The 15,946-nt window shown below is 41.4% G+C and overlaps 1 protein-coding gene across 7 annotated transcripts in view; it reads right to left on the reverse strand.

The window, feature by feature from the left end:
• LOC142760285 (excitatory amino acid transporter 1-like) overlaps positions 1 to 15,946 on the reverse strand; it is a 134,763-nt gene that overhangs the window by 21,320 nt on the left and 97,497 nt on the right. For all 7 annotated transcript variants that reach the window (XM_075863393.1, XM_075863421.1, XM_075863445.1 and 4 more), the window contains 3 exons: positions 10,361 to 10,610; positions 10,061 to 10,198; positions 1,346 to 1,550 (listed from right to left, as the gene is read on the reverse strand). In XM_075863393.1, the coding sequence (XP_075719508.1) occupies positions 1,346 to 1,550; positions 10,061 to 10,198; positions 10,361 to 10,577 (560 nt within the window). In that variant the 5' untranslated portion in view covers positions 10,578 to 10,610. The remainder of the gene's footprint in view (positions 1 to 1,345; positions 1,551 to 10,060; positions 10,199 to 10,360; positions 10,611 to 15,946) is intronic.

Raw genomic sequence — 15,946 nt, forward strand, 5'->3', positions numbered from 1 at the left:
CCCACAGCATGATGCTTCCACCACCATGCTTCACTGTAGGGATTAGCAGTGCCTGGTTTCCTCCAGACATGATGCTTAGAATTGGGGCCAAAAAGTTCAATCTTGGTTTCATCAGACCACAGAAACTGTTTCCTTTAGGTGCTTTTTTTTTGCAGACCCTAGGTGGGCATTCATGTGTCTTTTGCTGAGGAGAGGCTTTTTTCTGGCCATAAAGCCCAGATTGGCGGAGTGCTGCAGTGATGGTTGACAAATTAATTTCCCTTTGGGGATAAAGTTTTATCTATCTATCTATCTATCTATCTATCGAAGTTTCTCCCATCTGCACACAGGATCTTTGGAGCTCAGCCAGAGTGACCATTGGGTTCTTGGTCACCTATCTTACCAAGGCCATTCTCCCCGATTACTTTAGTTTGGTGGGGCGGCCAGCTCTATGAAGAGTCCTGGTTACTCCAAACTTCTTCTATTTAAGAATTATGGAGGCCACTGTGCTCTTGGGAACTTTCAGTGCAGCAGAAATATTTTTGTACCCTTCTCCAGATCTGTGCCTCCATGCAATCCTGTCTGAGCTCTACAGGCAATTCTTTCCTCCTCATGGCTTTCCAAATCATGTCCAATCAAATGAATTAACCCCAGTGGAACACCAATCAAGGTGTAGAGACATTTCAAAGATGATCTAGATAATAGGGAGGCCCCCAGAGCTAAATTTTAAGTGTCACAGCAAAGGCTCTGAATACTTGTGTACACGTGAAAATTTAGTTTTTGATTTTTTTAATAAATTTGCCCAAAAAAATGCAAACATTTTGTTTTCACTTTGTCATTATGGGGTATTTAGTGCAGAATGATGGGGAAAAACGTAACAATTTTTTATTTTAGCACAAGGCCTCAACATAACAAAATGTGAAAAAAAAAGTCTAAAGATCTAAAGACTTTACGAATGGACTGTATGTACTACACACACACAAAAACTTCTAATTAAGTACAATTGGGGAGTTTTTTTTGTGGTTACCATTTTACTTTTAGTAATGTTTTGTTATTTATTATTTCAATAAATTAAAATGTTATTTTTAGATAGATTAATTTTTTTTTTATAAGGTCAACTTATTAAAATATAGTTATTGGAATGTATAACGATTATATTTAATTCTTTATTTCTGCTTTCAGCATAGTAAAAAATGAAAAAAAATAAAAAAGCTCCATATATGCAAATTTCTCAAAGATTGCAGCAAAAGAGTTGAGAGGCTTACAATTTCATTGAGCCCTTGCTACAGATACAATATTGCTATATGCCAGTAATAATGGCAAACATCTTTATTATGTTTTACTAAGATAAATCCGTTATTCTTACCGTATTAAATCCAAAATGGCATCTGCAGCTTGTACTCGCTCAATTTTTCCTTGGGATGTCATGTTCTCCTTACTGCCTCTGCCAGGATGAATGATGATGACCATGACAATGCCAATGAAAACAGCTATGAAGGTAGTTACAGTGTAGTACGCCACTGCTCGCATGCCCATTTTACCTGAGGCTTTGCTGTCTAGAGATGCCATACCTAAAAACACAAAATATGTAAAACGAACAAGAATGGAAAATTTTACATTTGATGCCAGAATCCCCCTACAAATTACAGCAGATTAGAGATTCAGCTGCATGACACCCTGTGATTAGCTTCCTGTCAGGGAACCGGTCTATCAAAAAGACATTTGCCAAAGTGGACAACCCCTTTAAGGGTTGCCAACCCGACTTTCTAAACTATTGAATGGAAAATTTGCCTATAAAAACAATGACACAGATTTCATCCCCTAACTGCTTTTTTCCTAGGCAGACATCAAGAAAGTTCAATAACAACCCATGTGGTAACTGTAATTGGAACCATATTGATTGACACATAGATTTCCCTCGAAAGATTTTTCTAAAATACAGTGCAGGGATGGCCTGTATATCCTATATATCTATTAAAAGTATTTGAATATATTAGATGTGCAAAAAAGGTAAGGTCCTGACTAATAAAAGATAGGTACACAATAAAGTCATGAAGTCTCGCACGATTTGTATCACAGACCAAAATATATATTGTCTTTTTTACAAGTTTAACATGTGTTACAATTATACAACACAAGCTTGATGTGCAAATATGTGTGTAATTTGTTATAATGAGGATCCAGGGGAGCGTAACTTACAAATGTTGCCATGAAGGAGCATGTTTTTCTGCTCCCGGACCGACGGCCGTTTACAGTCCAGTATGCATTCTCTGTCACTCAAGCATGTGACTCATGGGGAAGAAGGCTGACACACCTGCTCCCCCTCTTGAGTCGTAGATTATCAAGTATTTCAGCCCTGCTCTCTCTCGGACAGGTCCCCAGGCAGCATTCAACGTGGTGCCCATGGTGCCGGCCAGCAGAATGCAGCACAACTCCTGCTGCACACAACACATCTCCTGTGGTACACAGTCCAGCTCCTGCAGCACACAGCCTGGTCCCTGCTGCATGCAGTCATGCCCCTGGTGTACTTAGCCCAGCTCCTGTTGCACAAAGCCCAGTTCATGCTGTTAACCTGGCCTCCATATACTCCCCCCCCCCCCCCAACAGTCAAAAATACTAGTTGACTTGTTGGGCTCTGATGACTACCCCTCTACCCTCCATCCTGAGGGCTCTATAAACTACACCATTAATGGCTTCCTCCAGCTCCTCCATATCAGCCTTAATGGACCCTAGTCCAAAGCCTGCCTCAGCCTCTACCTCTTATCAAGAGATCCTAGTCATGTTAAGCCTGATACCTTCCGGCCAAAATTTGGAATTATTGATACAGTGCTCAAACATGAATAGGCACTAACCTAAATCAAAACTGAGTTGCAATCTCTTACTACATGCGTTGCCACATTTTGAACACATAAATAATGATCTTACAATCAGGCTAACTAGAGTGCCAACAACACTTCAACAGATTACTGGTGCTACAAGTCGAAGATAATAAAAACAGCGGTCGCCATAAAAATATCAAGCTACGAGAAATTCCAGAATTGGTTCCGGATGGCAAACTGCAGACCATAATGACATCTTTAATCAGGTGCTGGAGCACCCCCGACATGGACATTCACATTGACAGACTCCACCATGAACTGGGGGCCAAGCTAAGTGGCACTCTCCATCCCAGAGATGTCCTCTGCCAGGTGCATTTATTCAGGGAAAAAGATATCCGCCTCAAGGCTTGGCGCAGTAGGCTGGAGGATTTTAATGGATCTCTACAAGCACACTGGCATTGCGTAGTATGCTCAAACCAGTACTGACTGTGTATAACGCACCCAAGCCAACTACAGATGGAGTCATCCTCTTCATCTGATCTTACGGAGACCTGGTGATTCCTTCCCTCTCCATTCACCTGATCAAGCTACTGATCTAAGCCACTTCCTTGGGGACCCGTCTATCTAGCTGTCGGACTGGCTTCAATATTCGCTGCCTAAATAGACCCCTCTACCCCCTCACACTGCAACATGAGGAACATTGCCTCATGAACAAGGTGTCACTTCGCCGTGGAGACCCAGGGGTGATGCCCCATTTATGCTTTACTTCCTTATGCTGCATATAAGATATGGCCACTAATGATCCCATACCAGGTGCCAAGAACTGGTCTGTTAATTTGAGCACTTTGCTAACTTTTGATTAATGCTTACATGCTTGGGAATTCGCTCCTTTAAAGATTTCCCTGATGGGCCTTGTTTTCCTAATTATCTAACCCCTTCCCTCTCCCACAATGCAGTGGCCTTAAATGGGTTTTCCCACTAAGAGCAATTATCACTTATCCACAGGATAGTCCATCTCTATGGGGAGTGTAGCTCTCTGCTGTTTCCGTCAGACCCATAGACATCAAATGAAGTGGCGGTCATGCATATGCCCTCACTCAAAATCCACCTTGCTGCGATCATGCAGTAAGGAGGAATGGGGACTAAGGACCCACATTCTAGTGATTGGTGGGGGTCCCAGTGATCATACATCACCTATCACCTATAGGACCCCTTTAAGTTCCAATACCTATATGCTCCCTTAGGTGACTACCTCTGAAATCCTGGCTGTGGTTTACCTTCTATGCAGTGATTGGCCAGGTCCGGGCCCGAGTCCGATGCCTATTTTTCTACCTACCCCATCTAGTTTGCAGCTCAGGAGTGTGTACCTGCCGCCTTGTAGGTTACAGCTGACACACCGCAGCTAGCTCCAATCCCCGCCATAACTGTGGCATCTAAATGGTTTGTAGCCGATCGGCATCCCCGTGAAAAAGTCAGTCAGTCAAACGGACTGTTTTGATGCATTGCACTACGTAGGTAGTGCAATGTATTAGAATAGGGATCAGACAGTTGTACCTTCAAGTCCCCTAGTGGTCTTAAAAAAAAAAGGTAAAAGAAAAGTGAAATAAAAAAGTTGCAAAAAAAATAAACGTTTCAAATGGTAACATTTGCATATATCCAAAAATGGTTGCCATACAGCGGTCGACAAAAAAATGTAAAGGTTACGGTTCTCAGAACATGGCGACAGAAAAAATAAATTTTTACAAAAAAGGAATTTTATTGTGCAAAAAGTTGTAAAACATAAATATATATATATAAATTAGCTATCAACAGAATCGTACTGACCCGCTGAATAACGTTAACATTTCATTTATATAGAACGGTGAACGCCACATTAAAAAAAAAAAACGAAAAAAACGATGCAGGAATCACTTATATTAAATTTTTTATATAATGTTAACAAAAAGTTGCATGTACCCCAAAATGGTACTAACAAAATCAACAGCTCGTCCCGCTAAAAACTGCCCTCATACCACTACATCAATGAAAAAATAAAAGAAGTTATGGCTCCCATAATTCAGGATAGAAAAAATATGCAGCTGTGCAGGCCTGAGGGGAACATTCTGTTTCAAGAAGCGATTATAAAGGCCCTAATATTTGGGAACCAGGAAGGGAGGAGCTCAAACATATCAGCCCGTATTATACCAGGTCAACACTTTACCAGCAAAATTCCCCAAACTGAAAGATCGAGAGTGTGGACCAAAAGGGGGATAAGAAAGGACATTTATCAGCGCAGAAAGGATTGCTTCACAGCGTAACACACATCTATGGACTATTTTATTATTTTTTTACACTATTATTATACTACCTTATTATGCCCTGACGTACTCCGCACAGATTACATATGCCACCACATTATAAACTGAAATACCAGTAAAAACAACAAACAAAACTACTACTCAGCAAAATCCACGCTCCAAAAGCCAAGTGACGCTCCCTCCCTTCTAAGCCCTACACTGTGCCCAAATGGCAGTTTACTTCCACATATATGGCATCCGAATACCTGGAAGTACTCTTTTAAAATTTTTTGGGGTGTGTGTCTCCAGTGGCACAAGCTGAGCACGACATATATGCCACTGAAACTGCATTTTTGGGGATAAATTGCAATTTTTACTTTGAACCATCTGCAGCGCATTCATTTCTGGAAAACACCTGTGGGGTTAAAACCCCCTAATCAATGCCTTGAGGGGTGTACTTTCCAAATTTGGGTTACTTCTCAGGAGTTTCTTTTATTATTTCACATAAAAGCCTTGCACTTGTGAACCAATATGTAAATCGCCAAATTATGGCTCAAATTCGCATGGTACTTGTCATGTACTCTCTGCCTGCGGCTCCCTTGGTCTCCAGGACATCGAGAGTTACTCGCTCGGGCGTCGCCCGGCCTTGCAGACTGAGGCAGTCTGCAGCCAATAGGAGCTCAGTAGCGTCAGGCCAATCAAAGCTTGGCTGATGTTCCTGAGCTCCCGTCCTCTCCTTATTTAGTTCAGCCTGGGATAGTTGGCCTTTGTCTGTAATTAGAGTTTTCTTTCCTGGTGCTTTCCCTTGTTTCAGACTCCCCTTAGCGACTTGCTTTTTGACTTCTTGTGACCTGACCTCAGCTGCACTCCTGACTTTTCTTTGCCTTCTGACTTTTGTTTTTTCCGTTCTCTCCCGGGTTTGACCCTGCCTGCCTGACTCCGCCTTTTGAGCCCGGACTTATCTGCGGCGCATTTGCCCTGCCTCTCCCTCCGTGTACTTCCCAGGTGACCCTTTGTTATTTCGTACTGTCTCTGTCTTATCTGTTTGTCAGTTTCACTGTACCAGTATAGGGAACGCCGCCCAGTTGTGCGCCGTCGTTTAGGTCAGGTCGTACAAGTAGGTAGGTACAGAGGTTTGGGAAGAACAGGGACCTCACTGTATTCGTTCATGACCGTACTCTTTCACTCCTGAGCCCTGTTGTATGCCCAGGCACAAGCTAGAGCCACATGTAGGGTGTTTCTAAAACTTGGAAACCGCATACAGAGCTGTATATTCATGTTGGCACATGCTGGGCACAACATATTGGACACTGAAATGGCATATCTATGGAAAACCTTGCCATGTTCACTCTGCAACTTCCACTTCACACTAATTTCTGGAAAACATCTGTAGGGTTAATATGCTCACTACAACCTTAGGTCAATACCTTATGGGGTTTAGTTTCCAAAAGGAGGTCTTTTCTGGGGGGTTCCCACGGTTTTGGTCCTACAGGGGCTTTGCAATAGCGACATGGCACCCAGAAACCAATCTAGAAAAATCTACACTCCAAAAGCCAGGGGTCAAAATGCACACTATACCCCTAGAAGAATTCCTTGTGGTGCGTGGTTTCCCAAATTGAGTCACTTCTCTGGGGTTGCCACTGTACTGGTGCCTCAGGGACTTTGCAAGTGCGACATGGCGCCCAGAAACCAATCCAGCAAAATCTGCACTCCAAAAGCCAAATGGTGCTTCTTCCCTTCTAAGCCCTGCCGTGTCACTAAACACCAGTTTATGACCACATATGGGGTATTTACGCACTCTGCTAAAGCTACGGCTTAGGCTGATGGCGCTCCTGCCCTACCGTGTGCCTAAGCAGCAGTTTATGAACACATATGGGGTATTTCCGTGTTAAAAAAAAATAGCTTTACAACTGTTGAGGGGCTTTTTCTCCTATATTCCTCGTGGATTTTTTTTCTTTTTTTTTTTAGCTATAACGATCATATTGGAAAAAAAAAAGTTTAATTTTCTAATAAAATCTTTGAAACACCTGTGGGATGAAAATGCTCACTACACCCCTAGATAAATTCCTTGTGAAGTAAAGTTATCAAATGGGGTCTTTTTTGGGGTGTTTACTTTTTTTGGCATCACAAGACCTCTTCAAACTTGACATGGTGGCTAAAATATATTCTAATAAAACAAAAAGGACCCAAAATCCACTAGGTGCTCCTTTGCTTATGAGGCCGGTGTTTCAGTCCATTAGCACACTAGGGACACATATTATCCCGTATTTCTAAAAACTGCAGAATCTGGCCAATAAATATGGAGTTGTGTTTCTCTGGTAAAACCTTCTGTGTTATACACCGTGTTCCAAATTATTATGCACATTGGATTTAAGTGTCATAAACATTTAATTATTAGTTTTTCAATTAAACTCATGGATGGTATTGTGTCTTAGGGCTCTTTGGACCATTGTAATCAATCTCAGACACCTGTGATAATTAGTTTGCCAGGTGTGCCCAATCAAAGGAAAACTACTTAAGGCGGACGTTCCACATTATTAAGCAGGCCACAGGTTTCAAGCAATATGGGAAAGAAAAAGGATCTCTCTGCTGCCGAAAAGCGTGAAATAGTGCAATACCTTGGACAAGGTATGAAAACATTGAATATTTCAAGAAAACGTAAGCGTGATCATCGTACTGTGAAAAGATTTGTGGCTTATTCAGAGCACAGATGGGTTCGTTCAGATAAAGGCATAATGAGGAAGGTTTCTGCCAGACAAATTAATAGGATTAGGAGAGCAGCTGCTAAAATGCCATTGCAAAGCAGCAAACAGATATTTGAAGCCGCTGGTGCCTCTGGAGTCCCGCGAACCTCAAGGTGTGGGATCCTCCAGAGGTTTGCAAGTGTGCATAAAGCTATTACTCGGCCACCCCTAAACAATGCTCACAAGCAGAAACGGTTGCAGTGGGCTCAGAAATACATGAAGACTAAATTTTCAAACCGTGTTGTTTACTGAGGAGTGCCGTGCAACCCTGGATGGTCCAGATGGATGGAGTAGTGGATGGTTGGTGAATGGCCACCATGTCCCAACAAGGCTGCAACGTCAGCAAGGAGGTGGGCGGAGTCATGTTTTGGGCTGGAATCATGGGGAGAGAGCTGGTAGGCCCCTTTAGGGTCCCTAACGGTGTGAAAATTACCTCTGCAAAGTACGTAGAGTTTATGACTGACCACTTTCTTCCGTGGTACAAAAAGAAGAACCGTGCCTTCCGTAGCAAAATTATCTTCATGCATGACAATGCACCATCTCATGTTGCAAAGAATACCTCTGTGTTATTGGCTGCTATGGGCATAAAAGAAAAGAAACTCATGGTGTGTCCCCCATGTTCCCCTGACCTCAACCCTATTGAGAACTTTTGGAGCATCCTCAAGCAAAATATCTATGAGGGTGGGAGGCAGTTCACATCAAAACAGAAGCTCTGGGAGGCTATTCTGACATCCTGCAAAGATATTCAAGCAGAAACTGTCCAAATACTCACAAATTCAATGGATGCAAGAATTGTGAAGGTGATATCAAAGAAGGGGTCCTATGTTAACATGTAACTTGGCCTGCTAAGTTTTTTTTGATTGAAAGAGCTTTTGATTTCTGTAAATATGACCTCCTGATGCTGCAAATTCAACAAATTACCATTTTAGTTCTCTTTACAACTTTTAAAATGTTTTGATCTCTGTTGTGCATAATAATTTGAAACAGTGCATTTTGAGTTTTTTACTTCTAAGAAAAAATCTGTTATCATTAGGAGATTTGTTCAATAAAATTTGCATTATACTCCAACGGTTGATGGCTTGAAGATTATACTGACTGTCAGTTGCATCGACTATTTAGGAAAATCAGTGAAAAATAACATTTGCATAATAATTTGGAATGCGGTGTAGATTAAAATGGAATTTCTGAAAAAAAATTACATTTATAAATTTCACCTCCACTTTGATTTAATTCCTGTGAAATGCCTAAAGGGTTAAGAAACTTTCTAAATGCTGTTTTGAATACTTTGAGGGGTACAGTTTTTAAAATGGGGTGATTTATGATGGTTTCTAATGTATGGGCCCTACAAAGCCACTTCAGAACTGAACTGTTCCCTAAAAAAAAAGGCTTTGAAATTTTCTTGAATGTGAGAGATTTCTGCTAAACTTATAAGTCTTGTAGCGTCCTAGAAAAATAAAAGGATGTCCAAAAAAACCATGCCAACATAAAGCAGACATGCCAACATAAAGTGGACATATAGGAAATGTTAATTAATAACTATTTTGTGTGGTATAAAGATCTGTCTTACAAGAAGATCCATTTAAATTCAGAAAAATTCTTGCACATTTTCTCAAAATTTCAGTGTTTTTCACAAACAAGCAATAAATGTATCGACCAAATTTTACCTCTGACATAAAGTACAATGTGTCACGAGAAAACATTCCCAGAATTGCATGGATAGGTAAAAGCATTCCAAAGTTATTACCACATAAAGTGACACATCAGATTTGAAAAATGAGGCTCTGTCAGGAAGAAACAAATGCATTGAACTATTCATGACATTTTGTATTTTTTATAAATTACATGCTTATTTGCATATCAAGCTTGTGATCTCCATGAATTAATATTAAGTGTAATAAAATGTGCAGATTTGTCCTACTACTATGCAGCACTACTTTAATTTAGAGTGCGGAGTCCTATGCATTGTAGTCCAGGCTTCATAGCTGAAATCTCCCAGGATTCCACGCTGGCTCAATGTTGGCACAGAGGTTGCTCTGGTGATTTGCCTTCTGGAAAGCCTAGTCTTCATACAAAACACTATTGAGTAGTCTGTTGTAACTGACCCACGACATTGTAAGAACTCTAAGCTAAAATATTGAGGGTTTGTCGGACGACAAGCTTGTCATCTATTTCCAAAAACAACCAGCAGAAGTGTCAATAAATATCAGAACTATAAGGTCAGTGGAAATAATAGCTTAATTACCTGTCACTAAACTGGACACTATAAGTGGCAGGACTAGCATCTGTAACATCCTCATGAGCAATTCTCCAGGAAAGGAAAAATATTTGATCTGCCGGTAAGACATCTTGTAGGGTCTTAGTGTAAAGGCCAAAACAATACCTGAAGAAATAAAAAATGCTGTGAACAGAACTGTATCAAAGGTGTTCAACCTAATTTAATCTCGTTAGTAATCATTTGAAAACGTGTTTGAATAAATAATCATATTCTAGATCACATAATATATCATCAATATAGCAATGAGTAAAGCTCCAAATAACGTACCCAGCACAACAGCTGCAATTGTGAGTATTACAAAAGCATGTCGAAGAAGGAATCCACGGACTTTTCCTAATGTCACCTTGCGCATTTGAGTCCCAGCTCGTGACGCTCTCTTTCCCACGGCATGCTGCCAGCTGTGCATGTGCCCTTCAGCTTTTTCCTCCTTTGCCAAGTCCTCTTTTAGGAACAAGTTTTCAGCATTTCCATCTTTCTCACTCATCCTGAAGTTATGAGGATTGATTAAAAATTAGGTCTGTGATAAAAGAAGAGATCAAATGAGTGCTTAAAACGTCTCTTTTAAAGGGGATGAAAAGTGGGTTTTTTGTTTGTTTGTTTTTTTAATAACAAATATGCTTAGACAAAAAAGAGTGAGTAGCAGTCATCATCTGACAGTCACTCCATTTTCTCCAAACTTGTAATAGGCTCATCTTCTGAGGCTTTTGGTTAGTGGAAAAATACATAGGAGATGCGCCGGTGCGATTAATGGGGTTATGTGGGGAACGAAAAGTATTAGCAGTGTACTCACTGCAGTATTTGAGTACACTCGCTAATATACATTCCAGTACCCCGTTGCGCTGATGAGGGTATTTTGATAGATTTTTTTTTTAGCACTGGCAGGGGACCGAAAGTCTAGTTGCACAGTCTTTCTTCATGACGACACGACTCTGTCATGTGACTGGCCCTGCTGTACTCTATGTACAACGAGTAGTACAACGATTAGAGTACAGCGAGGCCAGTCACATGACGAAGAGTCGTGTCGTCATGAAGGAAGACTGTGCAACTAGACTTCTGGTCCCTCGCCAGTGCTGTAAAAATCTATTCAAATCTCATGATCTGCGCAACGGGGGACTGGAATGTATATTAGCGAGTGTACTCAAATACTGCAGTGAGTACACTGCGAATACTTTTCGGTCCCCACATAGCCCCTTTTGCAGCCGGAGCCCGGCTGACTGACATCTGGGCTCCTGCTGTATTGTCAGGGACCAGAGAAACCTCTGACTGCCCAAACCTCCCTCTTTCTGCCAATTAGCCCCCAGACTGCCTTAGGTATCTGCTTATTAGGCCTACAGACATAACCTTATAGAGTGCCTGTCAGTGTATCTCTGACAGGCAATAATGCTTTGGAATACTAAGCATCACAGCTTCAAGTCCACTAGTGGGACACCAAAAAAAAAGGGAAAGTTTAGTAAAAGAAAAAAAATAAATAAAAAAGAAGTCCCCCTCAAAATAAATAAACCTTTATCTTCATTAATAAAGATTTGAACGTTTAAATATAGTAAACAGTAAATAAAATACATATTCGGCACCGCCACAATTTAACCCCTTCCTGACATTTGTCGTACGTATACGTCATGGACAGCCAGTGTTTCCTGCAAAATGGATGGCACCGGCTCAGAAGCTGAGTCGTTGCCATCATCCCCGGATGTCAGTTGTATCTTACAGCTGACACCCTGCTGTAATGGCGGAGACCGAAGTTAGCTTCGATCCCTGCGACTAACCCCTTAAATGCCGCGGTCAAAAGCGATCGCTGCATTAAAGGTGTTTGCAGCTCATCGACACCCCAGCAATGAAATCGCCTGGGTATCAGTGGCTGCAATGGCAACCGGAGGCCTAATAGTGGCCTCCCAGTCTGCCTTGTACGGAAAACCTTCAGCTCCCGCCCAAAATTATATATAGTTATTTGCATTGTGCACAGAGAAATAAGTACTTGATCCCCTACAAACCATTAAGAGTTCAGCCTCCTCCAGACCAGTTACACGCTCCAAATCAACTTGGTGCCTGCATTAAAGACAGCTGTCTTAAATGGTCACCTGTATAAAAGACTCCTGTCCACAGACTCAATCAGTCTGACTCTAACCTCTACAACATGGGCAAGACCAAAGAGCTTTCTAAGGATGTCAGTGACAAGATCATAGACCTGCACAAGGCTGGAATGGGCTACAAAACCATAAGTAAGACGCTGGGTGAGAAGGAGACAACTGTTGGTGCAATAGTAAGAAAATGGAAGACATACAAAATGACTGTCAATCGACATCGATCTGGGGCTCCATGTAAAATCTCACCTCGTGGGGTATCCTTGATCCTGAGGAAGGGGAGAGCTCAGCCAAAAACTACACGGGGGGGGGGGGGGGACGGGGACGGGACTTGTTAATGATCTCAAGGCAGCTGGGACCACAGTCACCAAGAAAACCATTGGTAACACATTACGCCGTAATGGATTAAAATCCTGCAGTGCCCGCAAGGTCCCCCTGCTCAAGAAGGCACATGTACAGGCCCATCTGAAGTTTGCAAATTAACATCTGGATGATTCTGAGAGTGATTGGGAGAAGGTGCTGTGGTCAGATGAGACTAAAATTGAGCTCTTTGGCATTAACTCAACTCGCCGTGTTTGGAGAAAGAGAAATGCTGCCTATGACCCAAAGAACACCGTTCCCACTGTCAAGCATGGAGGTGGAAACATTATGTTTTGGGGATGTTTCTCTGCTAAGGGCACAGGACTAGTTCACCGCATCAATGAGAGAATGGATGGAGCCATGTACCGTCAAATCCTGAGTGACAACCTCCTTCCCTCCACCAGGACATTAAAAATGGCTCGTGGCTGGGTCTTCCAGCACGACAATGACCCGAAAAATACAGCCAAGGCAACAAAGGAGTGGCTCAAAAAGAAGCACATTAAGGTCATGGAGTGGCCTAGCCAGTCTCCAGACCTTAATCCCATCGAAAACTTATGGAGGGAGCTGAAGATCCGAGTTGCCAAGCGACAGCCTCGAAATCTTAATGATTTACAGATGATCTGCAAAGAGGAGTGGGCCAAAATTCCATCTAACATGTGTGCAAACCTTATCATCAACTACAAAAAACATCTGACTGCTGTGCTTGCCAACAAGGGTTTTGCCACCAAGTATTAAGTCTTGTTTGCCAAAGGGATCAAATACTTATTTCTCTGTGTACAATGCAAATAAATATATATAATTTTGACAATGTGATTTTCTGTTTTTTATTTTTTAAATATAATCTATCTCTCACTGGTAAAATTAACCTAGCCTAGAAATTCTAGACTGTTCATGTCTTTGACAGTGGGCAAACTTACAAAATCAGCAAGGGATCAAATACTTATTTCCTTCACTGTAGGTAGTGCAATGTATTACAAAAAAAGAATTCTGACAGTTGGATCTTCAAGTCCCTTAGTGGGACTAAAGAAAAGTGTAAAAAAAAGTGTAAAAAAGCGAAAAGAAAAAAGTTCGACAAAATCTAATGAAAGTTTCAAGTAATGAAATAGAATACAATCGCCATTTTTCCCTTATCAAGTCCTTAATTATTGAAAAAAAAGAAATATACCATACATATTTGCTATCGCCACGACCGTAACGGTCTAAACGATAAAAATATTATGTTATTTATTCGACGCGGTGAACGGCGTAAAAAAACAACCTAAAAAAAACAAACCATGCCAGAATTTCTGCTTTTTGGTCGCTTTGCCCTACAAAAAAACTTGAAAGAAAAAGTGATCAAAAAGTCGCATGCATTCAAAGATGGTACCTATAAAAACTATAGCTCGTCTCAAAAAAAACAAGCCCTCATACAGCTCCATCGACGGAAAAAAAAAAAAAAATGGTTCTCACAACATGGCGACAGAAAAAATGCATTCTCTTTACAAAAGTAATTTTATTGTGCAAAAACTTGGAAAACATAAAAAATTGCTATAAATTAGGTATCGCCAGAATCGTACTGACCCACAGAATAAAGTGAACATTTCATTTATAAACGCATGGTGAACGCTGTATAAAAAAAAACGAAAAAAAAAAAAAACCTATGCTAATTGCTGTTTTTTGGTCACCTTGCCTCCACAAAAATAGGATAAAAAGTGATCAAAAAGTCGCATGTACCCTAAAACGTTACCAATAACTACTACACAGTTCATCCTGCAAAAAACAGCCCTCATACGACTAAGTCTATGAAAAAATAAAATTAGTTAAGGCTCCAATAAGTCAGGAAATAAAAATATGCGGTTGTGCAGGCTCGAGGGGAACAGGTCTTCTGTTTCAAGAGGCGATTTATCGGGGCCCTAAAATTAGGGAACCAGGAAGGGGAAGGCCCAAACATATCTGCTGGAAGCGAGGGTGCCCGTATTATACCAGGACAACACTTTCCCCAAACGGCAAAGGTGCCGAGTATGCACCAAAAGGGGGAAAAGAAAGGACACCATTTATAAGCGTGACACTGAAGAATACTTTCTGCACAGGCCACAGTGTAACACACATCTATGGATTATTTTATTGTTAACCCAATTATTATACCACCTAAATATGCCCCTGATGTACTCTGCCAGCTCACATATGCCCCCACATTATAAATGGAAATACCAGTATAACTCCAAACAAAACTACCACCAAGCAAAATTATGCTTCCAAAGCCAAATGGCGCTCCCTCCCTTCGGAACCCTACAGCGTGCCCAAACAACAGTTTACTTCCACATATATGGCACCGCCATACCCGGGAGAACCCTTTTAAACAATTTTTGGGGTGTGTCTCCAGTGGTATAAGCTGGGCATGACATATTTGCCACTGAGTTGGCATATCTGGGGAAAACTTGAAATTTTTACTTTGCACCATCCGCAGCGCATTAATTTATCGAAAAGACCTGTGGGGTGAAAATGTTCACTACACCCCTTAATAAATGCCTTGAGGGGTGTAATTTCCAAACTGGGGTTATTTCTCGAGGGTTTCTTTTTATTATTTCACATCAGAGTCCTGCAATTGTGAACCAATACTTTGTAAGTCACCAAATTAGGCCTCAATTTCGGATGGTACACTTTCACTCCTGAGCCTGGTCGAATGTCCAGGCAAAAGATTAGTGCCCCATGTAGGGTGATTCTAAAACCGGGAAACACAGCATAATAATTAGAGAGCTGTCTTGTTATGGTGGCACAAGCTGGGCAGCACATATTGGCATATCTATGGAAAAAAATCCCATTTTCACTCTGCGACATCGAGTGCACACTAATTTCTGCAAAACACCTGCGGGGTTAACATGCTCACTACACCCCTAGGTGAATACCTTGAGGGGTGTAGTTCCCAAAATGGGGTCACTTCTGAGGGTCTCCACTGTTTTGGTCCCACAGGGGCTTTGCAAATGCTACATAGCGATCAGAAACCAATCCAGTAAAATCTGCACTCCAAAAGCGAAATGGCGCTCCTTCCCTTCTGAGCCCTGCCGTGTGGCCAACAAGCAGTTTATGACCACATATGGGGTATTGCCGTACTCGTGAGAAATTGTTTTACAAATCTTGGGGTGCTTTTTGTCCTTTATTTTTTGAGAAAATGAAAAATTTTGCGCTAAAGCTACGTCTTATTGGGAAAAAATTTTTTATTTTATTTTCACTGCCGAATTCAAAATAAAATCTATAAATAAACCTGTGGGGTCAAAATGCTCACTACACCCCTATACTAATTCCTGAAGGGGTGTAGTATCCCAAATGGAGTCCCTTTTGGGTAGTTTCCACTGTACTGGTACCTTAGGGGCTTTGCAAAAGCGACATGGTGTCAAGAAACCAATCCAGCAAAATCTGTGCTCCAAATGCCAAATGG

The sequence above is a fragment of the Rhinoderma darwinii genome, chromosome 1, assembly GCF_050947455.1.
Source record: "Rhinoderma darwinii isolate aRhiDar2 chromosome 1, aRhiDar2.hap1, whole genome shotgun sequence".
Lineage (NCBI taxonomy): Eukaryota > Metazoa > Chordata > Amphibia > Anura > Rhinodermatidae > Rhinoderma > Rhinoderma darwinii.